General features: G+C 33.9%; 1 protein-coding gene across 1 annotated transcript; it reads left to right on the top strand.

The window, feature by feature from the left end:
• The first annotated feature begins 1329 nt into the window (after positions 1-1329).
• LOC121407353 (N-acetylglucosamine-1-phosphodiester alpha-N-acetylglucosaminidase-like) lies at positions 1330-21532 on the top strand. The gene is made up of 9 exons (XM_041598397.1): positions 1330-1494; positions 5153-5635; positions 6740-6879; positions 8556-8664; positions 9525-9653; positions 11014-11216; positions 11637-11813; positions 12167-12301; positions 18762-21532. The coding sequence occupies exons 1-9, from the start codon at positions 1376-1378 to the stop codon at positions 19025-19027; spliced, it is 1761 nt and encodes a 586-aa protein (XP_041454331.1). The 5' UTR covers positions 1330-1375; the 3' UTR covers positions 19028-21532.
• The last annotated feature ends 5313 nt before the right edge of the window (positions 21533-26845 follow it).

The following is a 26845-nucleotide window of genomic DNA, read 5'->3' as shown; positions in this document are numbered from 1 at the left end:
GAGTATACATATCTCACAATATTCATCTAATGCGAGTGCCAAGCGCTTGGTAATTTTGTTAGAATTATATCTAAACACAGGAAGCACTTGTAGTCATTGTAATCATGATTAACATACGTATCTCACTAATCAAATATTGCTAGCGAGAAGCGCGAGCTGAAATTTAGGAAATTCAGACCTGAAGAGGAGCATTCTAATAAGCGTGTTTGTAGGAATTCACTAAGACCATACGTATTTCACTAACCAAATGATGCGAGCGCAAAGCGCGAGCTGAAAATTTTTGATATTCAGATCAGAAAAAGGGACATTGAAGGACTGATTTAAGGAATTCATGAAGAGCAGACATATCTTACCAATCCTTTAATGCGAATGTAAGCACGGACAGGAAATGTTTTATATCAAGACCTTAAAATGGGGCGATCACTATAAGCAGTCATGAAAAAGAAGCATATACACTACATAAAACAATGATAGCTCGAAGTGCGAGAAAACATATTTAGTCATAGTGACTTGATTTAAAAAGTCCCGTCTCTCAGATATACTTGAAGCTATAGTATTCCGAAAATATTATTTGATCTATTATATCTAGTTAAACAGCACCAAGAAAAATGAAGACATAGGCCCTGAGCAAATTATGTTTCATAAAGTTATGACAAAAAATGTTTATTTATGAATACAAAGTAATATAACATAATTATAATAGAATATAATAATTTCTTCTTTCCCACTACGTTTCTCTTCCTCTCTCCCTCTTTTTCTCCTTCTCCCCGTTTTTTTTTTGTTTTGCCAGCCGATTACGGGGGGGGGGGGTCACGTGCCCCCATGCCCCCCTCCCCGTAGTTACGCCACTGTATACATGTACCTTCACTGTTATCCTTTAAAAATCTCACTGTGGCAATCGAACATGCATGAATAAAAATAAATAATACCTAAAAGTTAGTCTTGTTATAAAAAATAAAGCTAATATAATAAAACTCTATTCTAATAGGACTACACTCCATTCGTTTTGGGTACATAATAGGCCTATTCCCAGCCTCCTAAAAAAAAGGAGAAAAAAACAACACGAAAAAGAAAATGCATAGGTGAATTTTAATTTTTTATCTAGATCTATTTGTTAAATATCATGGTAAAATGGTAAAAAATTGCTACTCCCCTAGACTAAACTAAAAATAAAGAGAATCGTGGCAGCCACCCCCCCCCCTGCACCATATTTATATTCCGGGACATAATGCCATGGCTGAGAAAAAAATCGACCCGTGGAAAGTAACCCCGCGGATTTCGTTCTCGGGTCGACGTCTGACCGATCCATCAGCTCAGCTTTGGCTCAGCCCATGCCTCGTCGGCCGGCCTCGTGCGAAAATCTCGTATCAGCGGAATGGCGATGTTTCATGCCCGGACTTTCGGCCAAGGTGTGAAGGATAATCTGCTAGTACTTTCAACAGTTTTCACTTTATTTGCCGGTTTATCATGCTCGGAACCTTTTTCGGACGGGTGGTATGTTTCATTTTTTGACAATAGCTTTAGATCACCGGTACACTGTATGCTGCCTTTAGCTTAGCTTTAGTTTTGTGCCGTTTATTTATTCCCTAGTCTCTGGGCCCAGTCCCAGACGTTTACTTAGATGTTGTGTTGTGTAAATCAGCAGCGCGGCGTTTAAAGGGGAAGTTCACCCTGAAGAAAACTTTGTTGTAAAAATAGCAGAAAAAATAGTAAAAAATATTGGTGAAGGTTTGAGGAAAATCTGTTAAAGGGTAAGAAAGTTATTAGAGTTCAAAATTTGGGATTAGTGACGTCATAAACGAGCAGCTGCCCCATGTGTTATGTAATATAAAATGTATGAATTTTAGACCTAGTACACAGATGGTTCGTGATTGTGTAGCCGCCATTAGGCAAAATGCAAAATCACTCTAGGTGACACCCCCATACTTACCCATGTTATGTAACAAGAAACTGGGACTCGATTCACGTGCTCACGCATTTGGGCCGCGGCGCACGCCGCCCTAGCTTAGAACTAAGCATTAATGTCATTAAAAAAAATATCTTTAAGGTATGTATAATCTATTTAATACATTAATAATGTTTAATCAGTACTCACCTGTTCTTTTGTTGTATTTTCTGCAGAATTCCTACGGATTAGTCCCAAATCTTGCGACAAACCACGTCGGGGTAGACAGCTGCACATGTTTTTTTTATTTATGAATAGAGCCCCTTACGATAGTTGTTAACAACGTGGCCAAGTCATTAGGTTTTTTGCACTGTGTCCAACGCTTTTTTTTTTATACATATTTTGTTAAATAGCACTTTTTACGTCAAGTATGAAATTTATATTACAAAATATTTTTTAATTGTAGAGATATATACCTAAGGATACCTAGGGAAGTTTCTGAATGTGATATGAACAGGAGAAAATGCTTTAAAATTAGGGAAAAAATCAGGGAATTTGATCAGCCCTAAAGTCAAAAGCATGGTAGTCAGTCAGACTCTGTTGTATTTTGTTGCTTATCAAATCAACATCCATTGAATGACTGGTTATGGTGGCACTAATTTTTTTTTTATGTTCTATATTAGGGCTAGATATATGATTTTGAACCTCCATATTATTTTCAATTTGGGTGGCTATCGCAAAAGGAACTCTTCCCCACATGAGGTTTTATAACAAGATTATTTGAAGACGGCAAGTCGTGGAAAATAGACAGTGAACTGGGGGGGGGGATTGAGGTCACTGAATCTAGTTTTAGCACTCCCGATCCCCGTAATTGCCATCTATGTCTCGCAGGGGCAAGTGAAAAAAAATCTGTCCCCATAAACAAGGACAAGCTCAATTTATCAAGACATGAGCATGATTTGTGGTGTATGAGGACTGTATTGCACCCTATACTGTGTGGGCTAGGGGCTAAAAATAGGCACTAGGATATGTTTATGCTGACCTAGGACTGTATTCTCCTCCCAGAGGATAAGTGATCATTGTTTTTTGGCTATGTCTGAGTTTGAAAAGTAAGAAAGACACAAAGTTGAAGGTAATTTGTAGTAACATTGTAATAAACCATAATTTTTGACTCCTGCTAAATCGGTGGCCTGAGGATCTCTCTAAAAGGTCATTTTGGGTTTCTTTTTCTGTTATGTGGATCCAGAGTTGAAGCCAAGCCACTCACACTAAGTACAAGGTTAGTATATATACTAACCTCGTACAAGGGACCGTGTTTGACCCTGGGCAAACATCACTTCATTGCTGAAGTAATATTTGCCTTCTTCTCGCTACGCACCGGGGCTCTTTCTGATAAGTAGCAATATATAACAAATCATGAACATAATTTGTACATATTAATCATTACAAAAAGAGCAAATTTCGCTTACCTCGGCCTCAAAAGTGACTTCGCTTGTCTCTTCTACGGAAATACAAGGAAGCCTGTTGGTGGCGCTAATAAATTTCACAACCTTGATTCGGGTCCTCTGTAATTTTATAACTGTGTCTAAATTCTTTGAATGCGCAATTCTCATGATTAATTTACTAATTATGGGCACCAATAAATGAAATACCTTCAAAAACATAATTCAAGATTATTATTGGCGATGATAACACTTTTTTGCAATTAATTCAAAAAGATAACTAATAAAAAAAATGGAAAAAAATATACGTGCCTGGAACAAAACCAGCAGTACACGAATGTCAATAATACGGTAGGTAATACGGTATACCAGTGGGGCGTTTCATGAAAGGACATGTCGGACGTTTTATCCGACAGTTACCATAGGAACAATCAAAATCATGGAAAGATGTCAGATCTGACAACTTGTCGGATGAAAATGTTGATGAAATGCTCCCCTAGTAATACGGTATACCAAAGTCTATACAATGAAAAGATTGGACACTTCACGGACTTCGCGTAATGCCTTGCGTCGATTTGCGTGGAAAATAGTGTAGGTGCCTAGTCTTTCCTTTGTCGTGTCTTTGATATGAATATAAATCGCGTGCCCTCTTTCGGCGAAAATTGATATCCACGCTGATCAATTTTCTCCGTAAAATCTTCATTAAAGATCAGGAAAATATACATGTTTTTCAAAAAAAACTTCAAGGAGAAGTCACGGAAGGATCTAAATGATTCGGTAAGTGTCGTAGCAGAATGTGAAATACAAATTTATAAGTGATATTTTATGTCGGCTAAAGCCCAGAATCTTTAAGAAGTGTCGTGTGCGTCGCGTGCATACGACTGATATTCCTTCGCAAGCGAGATGCTATGAACCCATGGGTGAAGCCAAGCTAAGTTCACTCGTCCAACAGACGAGGTTATATATAACCTCATCCCCGTATAAGCGGCCATGTCAATGTTTAGAACCCTACTAGAATTTTCCCCATTCCCCATAATATTTCATATTACTTCTAGACCTAAATTCCTAAAGTAAAATTTTTTTAATTTCTTAAAAAATTGTATATGTGCCCTGAAAGGCCAAAAATTTGGGATAAAATTCTCACCAATTTCTCCTTACCTTCTCCATGTTTCAGCTCTTCAATGTACGGTGACAAATAAATGACCAATGCAAAAGGAAAAAATGCACTTGAGACTCTATTAAGGAAACCTACCTGATAATTTTGTTTTTATGCATTGAATTTTATGATATCAACAATATATGCAACAAAATATTTATGAAAAGTATTTTAATCATTACATTAAAGCCATCTTGATTCGATGATAAATTCAATTTATTACAATATTATGTTTTCAATGTTATTCCATGCAATAAATTAGAAAATGGTATAGGCCTACACATCGATAAGGAAGAGATTACCATATGTAAATAATGCAGCACTACAATTGAATTGATATAAATGCAGAAAAAAATGAAATTTATTGTAAATTATGCTGGTGCAAATATTCACTGTTGAATGATACATTCCGTTATAAACTAAAACAACAATAACATCTGAATAGTATGTGCCTTAAAACCCGAGATAACAACAACAACACTGACTTGACTTGACTCACTTCATTTCCATACTAGAGGGCAGTACAACACTATTTATCTCAAATAGTAATCATCAATGCTTGTTATGAAATTGTAATTATTTTTTCTTGTGTGCACTTGTCTTTTAATGGATGCTGAATAAATTAATGGAATCAATTTTGATTTTTTGCAATTCCTGTGCCATTTACAGGTTTCCCTTAGAAGATGTGGTTACACCATATGAACATGGCAAGCACGGCTCCCCTCGCTCTCATCGACAGATACGAGAATGTCAACCAGTCATATACGGCAACGTGACTCATCACATGCAAAAATCACACAACTCGGAGCAGAATGGAAAAGTCCCTTACCCTGTAACTGATTTGAAGTATTTTTATGATGACCTCCCGCTTGGTGAGCGAGCCCCTGGGCACATAGTTTGGGTGAAGAATCCCGCTAGGACAGTCTCTGTCCTGGAGCCATATGACACTGGTGGTTGCACCAACCTCCATAGGGCCACTGTCGCAGCCTCTGCTAAGCAGGAGAATTGTATGGTTGCTGTCAATGCAGGATTTTTCAACACCAGAACTGGGGATTGCTATGGAAATGTGGTGACCAATGGAAAACTGGTCCAATCAAGTGGCTTGCAGAATGCACATTTTGGTATCCGGGCTGATGGGTCAATTGTTTTTGGGTTAGTATTTTTTTTTGGGGGGGGATCTCTTTATTTCTAGGTCTATTGCATTTCTAGGTCTACTTTCGTTCCTTCTAGGATGATTGTCAAATTAAGCTTTTTGTGCAAAAGTTGTGATCTGAAAAAGCACTCCAAATCGGGATCATTTTTATTCCTTTAGTATCAGCTGATCTGTGTTGATCAAATATTTGTGTTTAAGAGTCTGAATGCAAATTTTATGATAATTTGTCAAAATTTTATCAAAGGGTTACGATAAATCTACTCCCACCATGTTCAAACGTGAATTAACTTAATAAGAAGTCCATAGTCATGCCTAACTTATGAACAGCATTGTCAAGCACTACCACTCTGGCCTTTGTGGCCCGCCTGTACTTTATGAATAAGCATATCAGAAATTCTTAATATGTAGAGAGAAAGTTAAGTTCTTTAAAAAAAAAAGAATTCTTGCTTAATATGGTGCCAATCAACTTACATTTTCATTAATATCTATGCACTCTTCTATAATTTGACAAGATTACCCTGGTTTAGCAGAGCAGCTGTCACGCACTGCATTTCAAGGAATAATATTAAAAAGCCTGTCTTTAGTTAGGTGAATCCCCCAAAATGTGGCTATGACTATTTCAATTCATTACTAGATTTATATGAATGTTTATGCATAAAAACAGTTATGATGTAGCAGATTTGAAATAAAAATGTGTTTTACAGGATACATCTTGCAATTTTACATGGAAATGTATTTGTGCGTGATGATCAAAATAAAATATGTGCTTGGTTTTTCTTCTCAATATAATACCTATTCCAAAGGATGAACTAGGCTGAACATTTCAGGATATGATCTTTTGTCTGTAGCTTCTTGTTATCCAATCCCTGAATTTGTAAGATAAATGCTCAACTACATGTATCTAGAGCCCTGTTAAAGGAAAAAAGAAATTATTGAAATTTTGAAGAAAAAAAATAAACAGCTACTGCAATGCTTACATATTTTTGGATGATAATGATGATACTGATTATTGTTTACATAATTGAATCTTTACCAAAGCTAAAGACAGGCTTTAATGCACTTGAAATCAATGTCCTTATTGTTTTATTTGTCAACCCATCTAGGTATTTATCAGAAGAGGATGTATTACAGAAGGAAAATCCATTCATACAGCTTGTGGGAGGAGTTGGTTGGTTGCTAAGAGATGGTCAAATATACGTGGAAGAGAGTAGGAATGCAGAATGCGAAGATGTAGAGGAATCAGGTACATGTTATTTTCAGTTTGTTTTATTTCATATTCAACAGAACAAAGTAATAGTAAATTAAGAGGCTTTTATAGGAGGAGATTATAATTTGTTTAACAAATTTTCGGCATTACTCCTATTTGTTTAAGATCAGTATGCTCGATCGGTAATGAAAATCATAAGATCAGTATGCTCGATCTGTATGAAAATCATAAAAATGAAAGTCAGAAAAAATTGGAACCAGCGGGATTCGAACCTGCCATCTACTGCTTTCCGGGCAGCGACTCAACTACTAGGCTATTCTAGTTCACGGTTAAGCCACGATGAAGTGGAATTCAAATACCCTCGTGGCTTAACCGTGAACCAGAATAGCCTGGTGGTTGAGTCTTTCCAATTTTTTCTGACTTATGATTAATGATTTTCATACAGATCAAGCATACTGATCTTATGATTTTCATTACAGATCGAGCATACTGATCTGAAACAAATAGGAGTTATGCCGAAAATTTGTTAAACAAATTAGAACAAAGTAAAGCGATAGAAAATAATTACAATGATATTTGTAAATTAAAGTTATACAAACAATGTAAATTTAGGTATGTACAATAGGCTATATCATATTTTTTCCATAGGTAAAACAAAGTATATAATATAAGCAAATTATCATCATCAGTATCATATGAATGAGTTTTTATGGTATCCAATGATCGGTGGTAATTTTGGCCCATATTCTGAAATCAAAGTTGAACTTCGGCTATGGTTGAATTCTATGTTTTGATTATGTGAAGCCAAAAATGTCAAAAATGTGCTTACTTTATTTAATGCACTCTTTCTCTGTAATGATGAAGAAACTCTTTCACTCTTTTTCTAAATTTCATTTTAGGTTTATTTTATTATTGTATAAATTGAACCTACACCATTAGAGATTTGCATCACAACTGGCTATCCATAGTTAAACTACTACTTAAGACAAGAGTTTAAATTTCTGAATACAGGCCTTTGTGTTTAAATGCCTGTTCTAGTGATGATTACAAAATTGAAGAGACTCTAATAAAATGACCACCAAAGTGTTTCTAGGCCTACATATACTGTATATATGAATAGAAAAAAGATATGTTCCAAATAATGCTAGTAGGAAATGTGCAATTGCTTAGAAATTAACAAAATAAGCATGGCATTCAAAGCAGATGACAGGTTTTTTTCCCCAAGTGATTAGAGTAGACCTACATGTATATGAATTCCTATATTTCATTTCACCCATCTCCCGCATTGAATGATATTCAGAATAAGTGCTGGTCGATATTTGATTTCAATGTTATTTGATTATCGCCAATAACTTAATATATTGCCAAGTCTTAAAATTCATTATAAGCTGCAATTCTGTGAGAGCATAGGAGGTGGAAATGAAAGTAAAGCTATCATCGATGAAAAAGGGGAATATGGGTATATATGGTAAACTTTAATACGAAAATTACAGTTTGTTTCATGCAGTACAGAAAAACATTTTGGTCAATAAAATAATCATTAACTTTACGTAATTGACAATATTTGGGCGATATCGCCTTACAGAGTGATACATCAATATAATTATAGAACCATTAGATCAAGTATTCCATAGTTTTCAGTATTGTATTATTTTGATATATCAAAATATCACCCAGCAGTACTTCAGGATGAATGACTTTTTGTTTTCCAGGTACTGTTGACCAATTCTTCAACATGTTATCAGCGAGAGTGGCCGTCGGCAGTGATGATGAAGGTCATTTGGTACTTGCAGTGATAGATGGACAGAGCAAAGTCAGGGGGTAAGAGTCACATCCTCTATTGGGCCAAAAAACACCTTTTAACTCTTGCTATGATGGGAATGATGTTGGGAAATGAAATGCCCATTGAGAAAATTTGCAGTGCTGTGACTTCCATCATTGATGACACAGATCGTGCAAACCTTGCTCACACTAATCCCACATGTGTTGAAAACTTAGGTTTCAACATCAATTCTTGTTTTGTGTGTTTATTGATAAGTTTGTACAAATAATTTTTTTTTCATGGATTCTGCAATATGTGGTGGACACTGAACCATAATAGTAAGAAATCAATTGAGATTGACCACACTCAAACCAGGTTTAGTAAATGGGTACTTGATGGGGCTGATTTTATGATTGATCATAGACATTAATCCATGCAATCTATCATAAAAATCAACTTTGTGTTACAGGGCCCTGGTAAGATTCATTCAAAGGGGAATTGAACTCAAAAGGAGCCCTACTACTCTAGAACTCCATGAATCTCATGCACATGTGTATTAGAATAGTCTCGACATGTAGACCCTTTGATAAACTTTCAAAAATAAGGACCATGACGATCATTCCTCTTTTTCCACTGATTCTTCATTTTAAAGATCACATAATTTTCATGTTAGGTTTTTTTTTAAATTTTAAATGTTAAAACGTTTTGTATGAATTTTATCTATCTATCTATCTATCTATCTATCTGTCTGTCTGTCTGTCTGTCTGTCTGTCTGTCTGTCTGTCTGTCTGTCTATCTATCTATCTATCTATCTATCTATTAATCTATCTATCTATCTGTCTGTCCGTCGGTCGGTCTGTCTGTCCATCCATCCATCTATCTAACAAAGATAACCAAGTTTCAACCATTGTTTCTTCAGGCTGTCATTGTCATCCTTTGCATCATGGCTTCTATCTCATGGAGTAAAGAATGCTATCAACCTTGATGGTGGAGGATCAGCTACCTTTGTGATCAATGGTACAGTAGCTAACAATCCATCAGATCATTGGTGAGTCAACTCAACTAAAACCAACAAATATCCCATTTCCTATTACTAGTGTGCAAATTTTCTGTGATTCCATGATATGGATATTTACATACACTTGTATTATTGTACCTGATATATTTAGCTGTAAAATGAGACAAATATCAAAGGTCTAGTCCCTTGAAAGCAAAAGTTATGCAACATTCCCATAGAGTTACATGCAATGTATTCCGCTTCCACGACCCCTCAACCACCCTTGTGGGCCTTGTTTCATTCATTATATTAAGTGCAGTGTCACAAATTAACATGCATGTATGCTTATATGCTCTCAACCCTATAAATAAAGCTTTAATAATATACTCAGCTTTCAAATTACACTCAGTTACATGACATCGCCATTCGGCCAAAATATCACATTATAATGTGTTCCCGTGCGAGAAGTTTTGGTGCTTTTATTTAAGGACTTTCAGGGTTTTCGTAATTATCATTAATTACAATCATTGAAATGAATTGTGAAGAGTATTGGATTATTATACTGGTCACATAAAACTTTGAAATGAGACCAAAATTAAATCTCTAGCCCCCTGTATACCAAAATTATTCACACTTAACAACCACCCTCACTATTTATCATTCTGTCAATCGCGGTGTTGCAATTCACATACCGGTATTTTCACTAATTTTTACTGAACCGGTTCGAATATATGATATATATTCAGCTTTCAAATGACACCAATACCATCGCAATATCTCTCAGTTTAGCCGAGATATCATGTGTTAAACAATATGAAATCGAATAAGAATAAGCATATTAAAGATAAATTCCAGTATTGGTAACGATCTCAAAATGACTTTTTACAGAATCTAATATAATGACCACCCAAGTGTCTGTTTGTATGAATAAAAAATATGTGCCAAAGGATTCTGGAAGAAATTGTGTAATTGCTGAGAAATAAGCGTGGATTTGGTCACTTCCGTCGGGTCTTTATTCCAGCAATAATAATACACCGTCCCACGTGTGCCTATCTGTGTTGGTGATCTTCAGTGTGAATATTTTTCGGCGTAGATTTCAAGATTTCACAAAGTTCAGTTTATGTAACTGTACCAGATCTAGATCCTCGATGATATACTGACAATTAAGCCTGGTTTTACAGACTTTCTCATGAAATCAGTGTTTATTGCAACTACTGACATTTCTCTTTAAAACCACCCCTATTTGGGGCAAGTTCAAGACTCATGGCCATAAACATTTATGTACAGGAGCAGAGCAAAGGGTGGTCTTCAATCTTCAATAATTTTTTTTTAATGTTGTAGTGATTAATATTGAATTAATCAAAACTTTATTTATATCATGAGAATTATTATTTATAATATGTCTACCCAGCCGAAACTCTGCCTACCGATGTCCTAGACAAGTTTCTACCATTGTCTGTGTTCATGAGCCAAGATGTGATCCAAGAGATTGTAATAACCATGGCGACTGTATCCAGGGAGTGTGTCATTGCCATGCCAACTGGCATGGTGTGTCATGTGACCTGCTACAATGTGGAGACCACAACTGCAGTGAGAAAGGCATTTGTTCTGGAGGTGTGTTGAAATTTGGGGAGAATTTTAACAATTATTGATTTTCACCTAGTATTTGTTGTAAAATACTAAAATCCTTGTATCTGATTGGCTAAGAGTGAAATAGTCATAGAGTAATGAAGTGTGATGTCATCAATCTTCTTTTTTTCATTTTACCATTTTTGATACCATATTTTGGTTGAGCATGATGAAATACCTCTACAACGCAAATCTGATGGGAATCGGTCCATGGAAACCAAGATATGCCCTCATTAATACATAATTAACCCCATTTAAATCAATTATTGGCCTGGTTCGTAACATTTCGAACCAGGCCAATAATTATTGATTTCAATGGGGTTAATAATACATTGACTTTTACTATAACAAACTACATCACCCTGAAGAAATGTGTGAAATAGATAATCTATTGTCTCATTACAGATGGATGTCGTTGTGATAAGGGCTACTTTCCCCCGGATTGCTCAATGACTTGCCCTAGTGGTTGGTATGGTCAAGATTGTAGCCGTCATTGTGAATGTGTTCATGGTGGATTGTGTGATCCAATCAATGGAGATTGCAGATGTCTTCCCGGCTACACGGGAAAATACTGTCAAGAGAGTAAGTTTCTTCTTCTTATCAGGGCCCCTTCTCACAAAGGAATGTGATCAATTCAATTAATCTCAACCATAAAAATGATGATGATGATGGTGATGCTGAATATGATGATGATGATGATGGTGATGCTGAATATGATGATGATGGTGATGATGATGGTGATGATGATAATGATAATGATGATGATGATGATGATGATGCTGAAGATGATGATGATAGTGATGATAGTGATGATCGATCAATATTGATGGTTAATTATTCCAGTGGAATAAAAGCAAGTTGAGGTTTTTCTTCCAAGTTACAAAACAAAAATGCAACTGAATTTCATAATTAGATGTTTGTTTCCCTTTTGTCAGTTTGCCCCATTGGATATTATGGACCTGGATGCAATGAAGAATGTCAATGCAGTGATGATCTTTGTCCCTGTCACCATATAACAGGATCATGTATGCTTCCACACAATGACTCATACTATGGTAGTATTCTTAAAGGTATGATACAGTATGTATGATGAATTATAATAAATGGTAATAATGATATAGAAAAGTATTCATATTGTGTGAGTATCCACTGTGTTAGGTTCTAAAGGCACTCCTATACATGTATTACTCCAGCTAAGCTCAGGTGCTTTATATACTCCTATCTTAATATATTCGCTTGGTCCATAATTAGCACTTTGTACCTTCAGGAAAAAGCGCTATATAAATCCAATTATTATATTATTTCTCAGGTACTCTTGATAATAAAATATTTAATGGGCTATTTAATTTGATCTACCATCTATTAGTAGACCGGCCAAACCTCAAAAAGTGCTCTAGATAAGGATTCGACAGCAAAATTTGTTAATGCTTGGCATCCCAGCTAATAGTCTTGCAAAAATTTCTCAGGTACTCTTGATAATAAAATATGTAATGGGCTATTTAATTTGATCTACCATCTATTAGTAGACCGGCCAAACCTCAAAAAGTGCTCTAGATAAGGATTCGACAGCAAAATTTGTTAATGCTTGGCATCCCAGCTAATAGTCTTGCAAAAATATCCAGGAATAGCGTACGGCCGGATGCCAAGCGCAATTTTGCGTGAAAATGTCATTTTTAGCGTAAAATCTGAAAGACTGTCGAAAATCACGCATTTTCATATTTTGACGCATTATCATCATATTTTTGATTATCTTTGATATGAAACTATTTTTATTCAGAGTTTCAAATTATAAGTCTACTAAATATGCATTTCAAATTTGAATATTACACACACGCATATGGCACAGGGAAACATAAAACCGCGATTTCCTCGAAATAAAAGTTTGTGAAAACTATCAATAGTTTGAAGTTTTTTTACGCAACATAAATTCTTCGATTTAAATGCGTTTATCCATCGAATGTATAGTAAATGTTCTAGTGCCACAAATATTAAAAGAATTTTCAAGTAAGATGGTAGATATCTCATTTTATGTTATCTGAAAGGAGACAATGTGCATTTTACCAGGTGCGCATTTTGAAAGAAAAATTGAAAATACCGTACATTATGTACATAATTACATGTATAAGTACATACTAAAGCGAGTTTTTATTTACATGTATAAGTCCATAATAAAGCGAGTTTTTAATTGGATAGCACAATTTGTCAATTCCTTGCATCCCAGCTAAAAGACTTGCGGAAATAATGAGGAATAGCGTATGGGCGTATGCCAATTGCACTTTTGCGTGAAAGTATCATTTTTCGCGTAAAATCTGAAAGACTGTCGAAAATCACGCATTTTGATATTTTGACGGATTATCATCATATTTTTGATTATCTTTGATATGGAATTGTTTTTATTCAGAGTTTCAAATTATAAGTCTACTAAATATGGATTTCAATTTGGAATATTACACACACATATATGGCAATATGACACAAAAAATCGTGATTTACTCTAAATAAAAGTTTGTGAACACTATCAATAGCTCTTAGTTTTTTACAACTCAAATTCTTCGATTTAAATTGGTTCATCTATTGAATATCGATCGTTTCTAATGTCACAAATATCAAAATAATTTTTAAGTAAGGTGGAAGAGATAATTTCCGAAATGGGACATGCAAAATTTATCGGGGAGGGGGGGGGAATTTTGAGTGTAAAATTGAAGATACTGTAAATTATAAACATGATTACATGAATAAGTACTTAAAAACGAATTACAAAATTTCTGGCAGCAACTGCCTCTGCCCCTCCCTCCCCCGCTGTCTAAGGTCATGTATAGTGTCCAAAAGGATTACATGGAGCTGAAAGTATCCCGCTTTTGCGCTAACGGTTTTGTTTAGTAAGATATTCATCTTTTTCCACATTGAAAACATGTTCAAAATCATTCATTCAATTCGAAATTTTCAGTTCACGCTTCGCGCTCGCATCAAATGCTATAATTTAATACTGATCACTGTTCATGATTTGACGATTTTTATTTTACCTCATTTGCTAAGAAAGCGTGAATGCTTCTAAGCTAGCAACTAGAGGAGCGATAGCTTAAGGTACTCTCCGAGGGACCTATAATGAGGATTAAAATGCCTTACTACCATTACTAGTATAAGGCATTTCAATGCTTTACTTGGCACTAGCGCACTAAGTGGGAATCGAACCCAGGCCACCGGAATTCGAAACCCCCTCACTACCGATTGAGCTATCGCGCCTTAGAATGTTTCGTTTCTAATAAAAAAAAAACGACTCGGCTTGTACTGGATTCTTTTTAAACAGATTATAATATTGTTTATCTAAAAACTTCATCAAAATGTCCAGTTCACGAATTGGAATATAAATATCAGATTGCGTTTCGCGCTCACATCAAAAGCCTATAGATTTTTTTTTTAAATGTATTAAATGCTCCGTTTTAATGTCAGAATATAAAAAAATAACATTTCAATTAAATATGAATCATGTTCATGATTACACTTACGAATTGTGTAACTTTCTAACTTTCAGCTATTAATTTCATGGCATGTTAAAAAATGCTCGCATTATTCAAATAGGACTTGTCAGATACTTAATTGTGCTTGTGAGAATCTATTTTGGTACCCCCTGCGAAATACCAAGCCCCGCCCCCGTACTTCTCTGTTGATAAAATCCTAGCTACGCTGCTGGTGAGTGCTGCTGACTGACCAATCGTTTTAAACAAGGGAAGAATTTGTGTTTATTAAGAAAAAAAAATGTTTGAAATTGCAATAATTACATTCAATTGAGGCAATAATGAATAAATAAATATATATTGATGTATAAATAACAGATAAAAATTAATGAATAAGTAAATGACCCCCTCCCCAACAAGCTTTCGATTATTTTGCTTCAATTGTTTATGCCTTTTCTTGATTTTTTTTGTTTGGGGGAGGGGGGCAAGTTTCTCCCATCACCTCCATGCATCCTCTATCAAAAGGCTTATGTCAGTGTCCGTAGCTCATTTCCCCAATTTTAGAATGTAGAAGGCATTATTTCATGCAACTGAGGTATCTTTAATCAGTTAAATGAACAATTCATAAGACCAGAAATTAAAATAGATCGGCCAATAACCATTTGCATGAGCTAAGAGTTTTCATCTGTGGAGAATGATGTTTGAAATACCAAAAGAGTAGTTTCTTAAAGGTCAAGTCCACCCCAGGAAAATGCTGACTTGAATAAATAGAGAAAAATCAAACTAGCATAGTGCTGAAAATTTCATCAAAATCGGATGTATAATATAAGAAAGTTACGACATTTTAAAGTTTTGCTTATATTTTTAACAAAACAGTGATATGCACAACTAGGTGAGTCAGTCGATGATGTCCATCACTCACTATTTCTTTCGTTTTTTGTATTGTTTGAATTATACAATATTTCATTTTTTATCTATATGACAATTAGGACCAACCTGACTGAACCATATATTTTAAAACAATGCTAATTCCACAAGCTCAGGGAGGAATTAATCGTTGTATCACTTGACAATGAGGAGAAACTTATATTCATATTTCATATATTAAAATACAAAAAATAGTGAGTGGATAACGTCATAGTCTCCTCATTTGCTTACCAGCCAGGATGTGTATATATCTGTTTTGTGAAATTAAGCAAAACTTAAAAATGTCATAACTTTCTTATTTTACATCCGATTTTGATGAAAATTTCAGTGTAATGCTTATTGGATTTCTTTTTTCTCTTTTCAATCAAATCAATTTTATGTTGGGGTGGACTTGTCCTTTAAAGTTTACATTTCAATTCTTAAAATCATTTCATCACAGTGTATTGCCATTTTGGGAAATGCCATCGCACGACCATTATGACAAACAAATCTAAAGGCTAATGACCAGCGTCCAGCGCATATATTGTATTGTCGTACAACTGCATTTCCCAAAAGGGCATTGGTATGTCAAGGGCTGCAGGGTCGGGCTGTCCGGCCCCCGTCTTAGACTACGATGTATAACAACATGGACCTGTGATAATAGCAAATGCAAAAACTTTGATGAAGTAAAATGAATTGAATGAAAATTATAATTTGCAATGCAAAAGACCAAATAACATTTATTATTCATATTTTAACATAATAATTATAGCAGCAGGACATTGGAAACAACTGAAATTATTCACAAAAACGCCATCCATAGCTCATCGAACCTAAATAACGTATGACCTTGATCATGTGAACTGAAATTTGTGCAAAATAATAGATGATACTTTAATACCCTTATGTTCAAGTGTAATCTTTAACTGGATCAATAAAAATAATAAGTTATGATGACATTAAAAAAAATACCCCCATATGGCCTAAGTTCAGTGATGTCATTAATTTTTTTTACTATACGTTCAAAGTTATAATTAAATTTTGAAAAATGTAACTTTGGTTAAGATTTCAAGGTTGATATGACGCTGTTATATCAAAACTACCTTTACCTCCACCGGAGAAGTGGCTCCTTTAGTCCTGCTCTGCTAGTATGCCGGCGAGACAAAAAATAGGTACTGCCGTGCAACGGCCATTTTTTAAATATACTTTGATAATCAAATAACTGAAGTAAAATGTAGATTGACAGAGTGGTTTAAAAATGCTAATTCAATCGCTTTATTCATACATGTATGTTTACTTTGATTTTGGATATAGATATTTCTGTAAAATTAATGCTACCATGATGGTAACGGCAAATTAAATATCAGACCTATTTCTGAATATCGCCACAGGTAGATTTAAGTTCAGCACCAATTTATTCGCGGAAATAGCAAGAAGATCAAACTCTACAAAAGCAAACATAATCCTATATAATATCATGACGAGTATCGCACTGATATAAGCTATGTGCAATATCGATATAATAGTGTGCGCTGTTTATTTTTATCAGAAGTGTGCATCTGATAAAATAATGTGCATTGTTATATTTCGCATATATAACATAAAATGACCTTGCATCTTATTTCAATATTTGTTTTCACTATATGTGTCATGACAACAATTATTAAGTATTTATTCGGTTAGCACTAAATCTTGACGAAATTGAGATGCGGAACACAAACATTATACCATTAATAGTTTTTACAAACCTTTATTTTGAGTAAATCACGATTTTATATTTCATATTGCCATATATGTGTGTGTAATATTCAAATTTGAAATGCATATTTAGTAGACTTATAATTTGAAACTCTGAATAAAATCAATTCCATATCAAAGATAATCAAAAATATAATGATAATCCGTCAAAATATCAAAATGCGTGATTTTCGACAGTCTTTCAGATTTTACGCTAAAAATTATACTTTCACGCAAAAGTGCACTTGGCATCCGCCCGTACGCTATTCCTCAGTATTTCTGCAAGACTTTTAGCTGGGATGCAAGGAATTGACAAATTGTGCTATCCAATTAAAAACTCGCTTTATTATGGACTTATACATTTAAATAAAAACTCGCTTTGGTATGTACTTATACATGTAATTATGTACATAATGTACAGTATTTTCAATTTTTCTTTCAAAATGCGCACCTGGTAAACTGTACATTGTCTCCTTTCGGATAAAATAAAATGAGATATCTTCCATCTTACTTGAAAATTCTTTTAATATTTGTGGCACTAGAACATTTACTATACATTCGATGGATAAACGCATTTAAATCGAAGAATTTATGTTGCGTAAAAAAACTTCAAACTATTGATAGTTTTCACAAACTTTTATTTCGAGGAAATCGCGGTTTTATGTTTCCCTGTGCCATATGTGTGTGTGTAATATTCAAATTTGAAATGCATATTTAGTAGACTTATAATTTGAAACTCTGAATAAAAATAGTTTCATATCAAAGATAATTAAAAATATGATGATAATCCGTCAAAATATGAAAATGCGTGATTTTCGACAGTCTTTCAGATTTTACGCTAAAAATGACATTTTCACGCAAAATTGCGCTTGGCATCCGGCCATACGCTATTCCTGGGTATTTTTGCAAAACTTTTAGCTGGGATGCCAAGCATTAGCAAGCATTAACAAATTTTGCCGTCCAAAGTATAAAAAATCGTTTTGGCCGGTCTACTATATATGATTTTGCCATTTTCTTGGATTTTCTTGGAAAAATTGAATTTTGATTTACCTGTAAATTCATTATATAATCGCACACATCATTTCATACCCGCTTTTAAAAGAAAAATATTATTGTTGAATTTGTATTCTATGTCATATGGAGTTGCTGCTCACATATGACATCACAAATCCAAATCATATATAATTTTGATTCCCTTTTTATTAATGGAAATTCATCACACCTTTACCACAATATGTTTCTTTATTTTTTACACTTTTTTTAAAACGCATTTACCGTCAGGATGTAGTTGCAGTATTTTATGATATCACATATCCAAATGTTTCATGATTGATAACTCCCTATTTCTTTAATGGACATTTATCAACTTTTACCATAAGGTCTGATGAAGATTTGTTTATTTTCTTGTTCATCATTTCCCTTTTTAATTAAGTTGGGGAGTGTCTTGCCAGGAGAATCATCCGAGATGAAGCTCTGGTTCCGTACAATCCTCTCTTGGAAGACCAACTCACCGTGCTCCTCATTATAGCGGTTGCCGTGGCAATCGTCAGCATCCTGTGCAATATCATCTGCCTCTGTTTTCGCTGCTCCTGCAAGTGCACCTCCTTGTCATGCGAGAATGGGTACAGCATCCCAAAGAAACACGTCTACCATCAGCTGGACAGTGCAGACTACACAGAGGAAGATGAAAACCTCTGACCCTTGTGTGACCTTTGACTTGTACATCCATCTCCAGTACTTTTGTGTAATCAGATTATTTATATGACTTTACAGATATATTGGTATTGTATTGAAATATTTTTAATTTCAGGTCTGCTTTGCAGCATGGGTATTAAATGTTAAGTTTCATGTATTTGTTTTTTTTATGTGTTTTACTGACAGTATTTGTGGAAATGATACTGCTGAAGCAGGTGCTCTACTAATTATTTGTTAAGGGAAAATAGAATCCTTGTATTTCAAAACTGATTTATTTTCAGAAAAAAATCAGTAAATTATGATTGACAAGTGACATATTGTGATATTTACCTGCATTCTGCAGTGTATATACATATTGGAAAATGTTTTTAGAAGATTTTCACTATTTGCAACTGCTGCATTACATAAGGTTTGCATATATTACCAATGAACATCGAATTTGATGTTAAGAATACTGAAGAACATTAAATGAATAGTTCTCTGTATAAATTATTATTTGAAATAATATCATGCATTGGGAGGGGGCAAGAACAGATATCAACTTGTCTTATTTTTTGATAAATGGAAGCTGCTTGGTAGATGTCTTGCCGTATTGTCATATATTGAACAAAACAGGTTATGAAGTCAGTTCGTGCAGTAACTAACATGCACCTAATATATTTTTGCACAAAATTACTATTTTTTTTTCTGTTTCTTTTATACCTCATGGCACTATTACATGTTCATTGTGGTATGTGTTATATACGACAAAGTTGGTACTAATTTGTTTCTTTCTCTCAATATGTACCCCATTATGACATAGTACTTTTAGCATGTTATTTTTATGAATATTGGTACTATTTTAGTTTTATATACCTCCGCCCACAGGAGGCAATGTATTTCCAGGTCATTTCTCTACCTGTCCCATGTATACATATAGGAGTGACAATTATGAGTAAATTGGGGTCTCAAGGTCAAAGGTGACAGTGGTCTTCGTATACCTGAAAAAGGTATTGATCTCAGGATAAGTAAAGAGCTGTTCAAGGGGTCAAATCCAGAATTTGCTCATGTATCAGTCTATACATGTGAGTGATGATGATCTGAGTAGATATTGGGTCACAAGGTCAAAAGGTCACAGAGGTCATTATATACCTGATAACTAAAGAATCATTTGAGGGATCATCTTTTGATATACAGTAGCTAATATATTTATAAAATTATGGGAGCAAAGATGATTTATGTTGCAGATTTAAAGGTCAAAAGTCACAGAGGTCAACCATTTCTTTTTGTCGCAATAACTTGTAGGCCCTACATCCTCAGTTCATGTATGTTGAGTTTGAAATATACATGTACATGTATTTCTAATGTGGCGATGTGATACATTTTTACTGCATGCATTCTATCTACCTGGTGGGTGTTTCATAAAGCTGTTAGTAAAGTTACCCATGACTTGGAAAATGTTCTTGGGTCATAAATCAATTACATATAGGGCTATCGCATAACGCAAGAAAGGATCACCAGTTGTGCATAAAGTCATTCGTATATTACAAATAGCTTTATGAAACACCCACCTGGTATCTTTTGCTATGTTATAGAAAATTGTGTTACTAAAAAATATGCAGTACTAGTGGCTTTGTGAAGTATATTTATGTTATTTTCAGGATTTTTCTTGGGTAGAGCTTGGTTTCTTCATCAGAGGTATTATGTGTGTTGCTGTAATTGTATCCCTTTTCCATCAGGGTGGAGCTGTATTGGAATACCCATAGTATCTAGGTCGGGTCATTGACCTGTGCGCACCATTCCAGAGACTTTATTATACTTCATTATCAGGTGTGTTACCAGGAGAGGATGCATTAACAAATGTACAATATTTGATATTTTCTGTGAATATGGGATTTTTATGTTAAATTTACAAAAATCATGCAATTTGATCAATCTGTTTATATTTGCTTGCTTTTTAAAAATAGCATGGGAGACCTCTGTGTTACCCATTAGAATAATACTGGAGTATAATTCACATTGCTGACTGTTACCAAACTTTAAGGCTTTAAGTCTAAGCTTGGTTTAGCTGTCAGAATACCACCCTTTGGGTTTGGGGTTGATATGTGTAATGGGGAAAGCAGTCCGTAGTCCAATCAAGATCAAACAACTGGATGTAGGTCATAAATAGGTTCGCTCTTAACCCACCTCCAGTAGATTTGCTGCATTTTTTTTCCTTGTAAGCTCTGCTTTTGTGTAACCTTTTGAGGGAATAGACAATGTTGGTCAAACAGAAGTCTTAGAGACATCTAAATAGATTCCCCTTATGAGCAAATGCTTTGTTGAATTTGAGTCTTCCATTATGAAATTCCAATTGTGTATTTATCTTCATATCTAATTTTGCATGCTTGCCCCAAAATTTGGTCACTTTGGCAATGTGTATGTGTTTGTTATTTGCAATGATTTATATAAATGGTGTAGGTATATGTTGTTTTTTATATCATGTTTTAATCAGTTATGGTAATGGTTATACCATTTTGTATAACAGTGTTTGCATGACTACTTTGGGTTGAGGTACCATTAGCTGTTTTAAGCTATGTATTTGTTCATTCTTTTTATGATATCCTTTATCAGGAGAAAATGTTTAGTAAGTCTAAGTAATTATGGATGTATATTTGGATGAAAATTTGTTTATTATTGGACAACGATAGAGCCAAAAAATTAACTCTAAACGCTTTCATGCCAGTATCAATTTTCGAATCAACTAAATTAGATTCTCTCCTTGTGAACAGGCACATGTATCTTTTTAATGAAAAAATAGCAAGAATCATTTTTTAATTAGGTAGGTAATCGTAATTTTTTTCTTTTTTTTTCCATGTTGTGATTTTGTTAATTAGCAAATTTATCGTGAACATCAAAGATGTTGAATTTGAAAGTTTCAGAGATTAATTACCTTCTTGAAAGTCATAACTTCTGACAATTAAATTTTTTTATCCATATCAAAGTTGTGGAATTTGACAATTTCAGATGTTAGTTAGCTTGAAATTCATAATTTCTGACCATTGATAAAACTCACTTTTATTGATTCCTAGATGTCGAATTTGGCAATTTCTGATGTTAATTTATACCTTCTTGAAACTGACAATTGATAAAACAAAATTTGTGAACATCAGAGTTGTTAATTTTGCCAATTTAAGATATTAATTACCTGCTTGAACTGTAGAAGTTCTGCAAATTGATAATTTTTGAAAAACTAGAGATTAATTACCTTCTTGAAATTTATTATTTGTGACTATTGATAAATATCAAGGCCTAAGATTACAAAAGTTGTTTCACTTTTTTTGAGAATTCCTATTATTAACATGTATTGTGGATGCAAATTTACAAAGATGGACCGTGAAAGAGTTCCCATATCTCACTCAAAGTTGTGTATAATTTGACCAGAGAAGGTTAAAAAGTGTAGTAATTTTCTCATGGCTCTAAGTACAGGCGATCTTAAATGTGATGTTGGCGATCAATTGATGTAATTTTTTAACACAACTCCTTGTGTCTAATTAAGGATTTAATAGTACTTCTGTATATTGGGTGTATGAAAAGATAAATTATTGTAATTGTGAAATTTCCAGCATTTTATTTCAAACTATTCTAGTGATGTATTCCTTTTGAAAAGGATATTTTGTCATTCTGAGTATAGCCTATTTACAATAAATGTCTATTTTTCTTTTTACATTCAGTTGTATTTATGTGAGAAATACTAATTAGAAATTTGATAAATATTGAATATTTTCATTGAAGAATCCCTTCATTGATTATGAAATTTGCAAGCCATTACTACCAACAATATCCCACACTTAATTTTGAATGTTAAAGGGGAAGTTCACCCTGACAAAAAGTTTATTGTAAAAATAGCAGAAAAACTAATGAAAAATATTGCCGAAGGTTTGAGAAAAATTCATCAAATAATTAAAAGTTATTAGAATTTCAATTATTTGATTTGTGACGTCATATGCGAGCAGCATTCATACATAGCGAATGGTAAAAAATCAAAGAAATGTCATTTTCTCAGAAAATTGAAAATGGTTTTCACTGTACCTTTTATATATCAATAGACAAATCATTTCACACCCGATCATGAATAGAAAACAAAATTAAGTCATCAGGAACCATAAAAAATTTGAAATTCATGCATTTTATATTACATAACACATGGGGCAGCTGCTCGTTTATGACGTCACAAATCCAAAACTTTGAACTCTAATAACTTTCTTACTTTCCAACGGATTTTCCTCAAACCTTCACCAATATTTTTTACTAATTTTTCTGCTATTTTTACAACAAATTTTTTTTCAGGGTGAACTTCCCCTTTAACAAGTTTCTGAAATAATCAATAGTAAGAGCATTCAGGTTGTATATTTGTGTGAAAGTATATAATTGAACATAAAACCAATCAGGACCTTCTATGATTGTGATATCTACCATTAAAGGCTTGAGTTTGATTGTCTGTCGAGTCCTGTTTCCACTGTAGCAATAAGTTTTTCCTGACATCCATGTAGGTGCCAGTTTTCAATAATAGACAATTATTTCAAGTAAAATGCTATATGATAAATCTCTGATTTTGTTCATGATTGAATTTGGAGTCTCGTAAGTGGTATACCACAAAGGATCACAAAATAGATGTCAAATTTGAATTATAATGGCAGTACAAACAGCAAATGACCACTACACTTTTGTAATATTGGAATGTATTACTGACCTGTATTACTTACCAAAGTGATTAAACAGGCTTTAAACTATAAAGAGTTATTTAGGATGAACAATAAAGCACAAAGGTAGTTGATTTTTTAAAAAGTAATTTGATAAAGAACTGCAGAAATGAATATATCTCATCATAAGAGGATTGGTCGATACAGGAGATATGCTCTGAACTAGTATACTGCTTGTACATTTGACTTTGTTCAGTACCTGTCAATTTCATGGCTTTCGCAACTGTAACCGACTTTATACTTTTATACTTAACAATATGCAATGCCACGTCTAGAGTCATTCAAAGCAAACCTTAAGACATATCTATTCTCATCATATTTCAAATGACACCCCCCCCCCCCTCTTTTGTGTAATATTTACCTGTGCCTCTGAAAAGGGATCTTGGTAGAAGGCGCACTCTGAATGCTAGATATTATCATTACTCCATTGTTTTTCATCTGTGACCATGACAGCTGAAATGCTACACCGACAGTAATAATGAAAACATTATAGGACTTGATTTTTATTTTGTTGTATTCTGTAAGTACTAAATTCTCTAATTCATCTCATAATTTGCAATCATTTAAGATATTCACTTTAAAGATCAGATTTGCTGCCACCATTGCTGAGTAAGGTTATATATCATGTGTACATTTTTGGTTATTTTACTTGTAACCAGAAATTTATTGGGCATGGATTACTATTAATTATTTGTGATTTATTTTACATACACATAAAATGTGTTTTGTTTGTACATGTATACTGTTATTACTGGGGAAATTTTTAAGAGTATTTCTGTACTAATTCTCTGAGAATGATTTTCTTTTCAATAATTATATTGAATATTTTGAACATTCCAAGATCGTGGGTGAATAAAGTCTTTATTTCTAAACCTCTGCTTTTTGTAATGATGTAATGAATGCAAATTAGATGTACCTCTTAAGAATAATGCATTAGTAGCGGAATCTTATTACAGAGACCTCTCAGTGGAGACCAGAAAAGTTCTTTATATACAAGTGAAGAGAAGTAGGAAGGAAGGAGGAAGGAAGGAAGGAGAAAAAGAATAAAATGAGTGTTGGTGTCTACTTTTAATCCTCGGCATGAAAAGTGCATTTTGTGCTAGAGTTCACTACATATTGAGCGCAACTCTACCTGAATGGAAAGCTCATCAACCCAACTTTCATTTGACACTAAAACACACAGGACTAAGGCACATCTCTCTTCTCTCTTACATAACTATTTCAAACTTCTCTTTTATAACGATTTATATAGACATAACTGTGTACATTAAAGAGACCATACACATATGATAGTTTTCATTCCAATAAGAATGGTAATATTTCAAGATAATCATAAACTATGTCTGGTGACAGCTGAACATAGACAATATGAAGCTTGAAAGCACAACGCATTTACATATTTACAATACTTTTCACTTAGCAAAGCAATAGATAGCCTGCTATTATCACACACAAATCCCATATAAAGCTATTGGGGAAGGGTCCACAAGGCCGAGTGTATCATACGTTTACATGTACCTCCATCAAAAGATTTTCTGCTTAGCCTGATCTTCAAAGTCAATTGAAATATACATTGTAGAAAACACTAGTCATTTCAAACTACATGTTTAAGTCAACTATGCTCCTTCAAGAACAAGTGTTGAAACCGAAAGCAAGGTTTATATAAAGCAATCTATCAAACAGAAAATAATGCTGATATAGAAAATTGTAATCCTCTACCTTGTCCACCTTGGTGGGAAGACCCCATTTTTTTTGGGGGGGGGGGAAGGCAAGCAATTGAATTATTTTGGACCACTCAGGTGCTTTTTACGAACAGTAGTTTTCATGAACCAGAGGTCTTTATAGACAGGTTTCTGTAGTACATGTTTCAATGGGAGAAACAAGAGTTACAAAACTCAATGGTCTTTGCAGACAGGTGCTCCTCTAATTACTTAAGTAGGTTCACTGTTATACGTGATACCTGTGTCGGCTCATGCTTAGAAATATCACTTATATGATTAAGGAAAGGAAAAAAGAATAATAATGAAGCCGCACCTCAAACCAAATAGATTTACGATTCATTCAATTTGGTAAATATACTGCTACAGACTTACCATTACTCCACAAATCAACTAAGACATGTTTGAATGTGGTTAATTTAGAAGCATGATAGGCATTCTTGTTTGAAAAAAACACAAACAAACCCTTATTGGTTTTGTATTGAATTTCTATTGATACAATATGCCTCAAGATGGCGCAAACGAGCATAAAATCTATCAAAGAAACAGACTGGTTCTCAATATAGTTCATGGTATAGCTACTTCTTAATTGAATCATTGGAGTCAAAACACCATTTGGATTTTCTGATGCGATGTCCCATAATAATCCATGATATTTGATTCATTCAATTCAAAATGGTCGAGGTAAAAAACTTGATTGTGGTAAATTTACTGAATAACAAAAGATCTGACACAGAAAAACAAGTAGATCAATAACATAACTTAGGATGACATAGCTAGACTAGAATATGCTTGGTTACATGATACTATTTGCACCAGTTAATATGAAGGCTCTTAATAATATACAGATTACGGAAGATATAATATGACATAATATCAATGACAAGTTTATCACATAATGTAATATAAAGTAACATAAAAAAAGTTGAAACCTGAAATACAAACTTTCAGGATCTATATTAGGAAACAAAGGTATATAGAAATACATGTAAGTCATTAAACATCAAAATGAAGAAAAAAGTCAATATGTTGATTATCAGCCAAAAGAGGGTGAATGCCAAAATGCAATTTAGTATATTTAAATGTGATGAGTAAGATTGATAAAACTGATATGGCGTTATTCTGCTCAAGAGAAAAAAATACTATACGTAAATATTTTTTATAACTTTAATACCTCCATTAAATTATGACAGCCAAACATGAGGGACATATGTAAATGGAAATAGCATTTCCTCCTGGTTTACTGTACATATCATTGCCATAGCAACACCTCTATAAACCTTTCAGACTTTTTTCTATTTTGTTTTGGCAATGTAATCAGACATAGTACTATTTACTGCAGCATTAAAAATTCCCTAAAAAGCGCTTTGTTTTCAATTCAA

The sequence above is a fragment of the Lytechinus variegatus genome, chromosome 2 (genome assembly GCF_018143015.1).
Source record: "Lytechinus variegatus isolate NC3 chromosome 2, Lvar_3.0, whole genome shotgun sequence".
Lineage (NCBI taxonomy): Eukaryota > Metazoa > Echinodermata > Echinoidea > Temnopleuroida > Toxopneustidae > Lytechinus > Lytechinus variegatus.
This window is presented reverse-complemented; position numbering and strand designations above follow the sequence as displayed.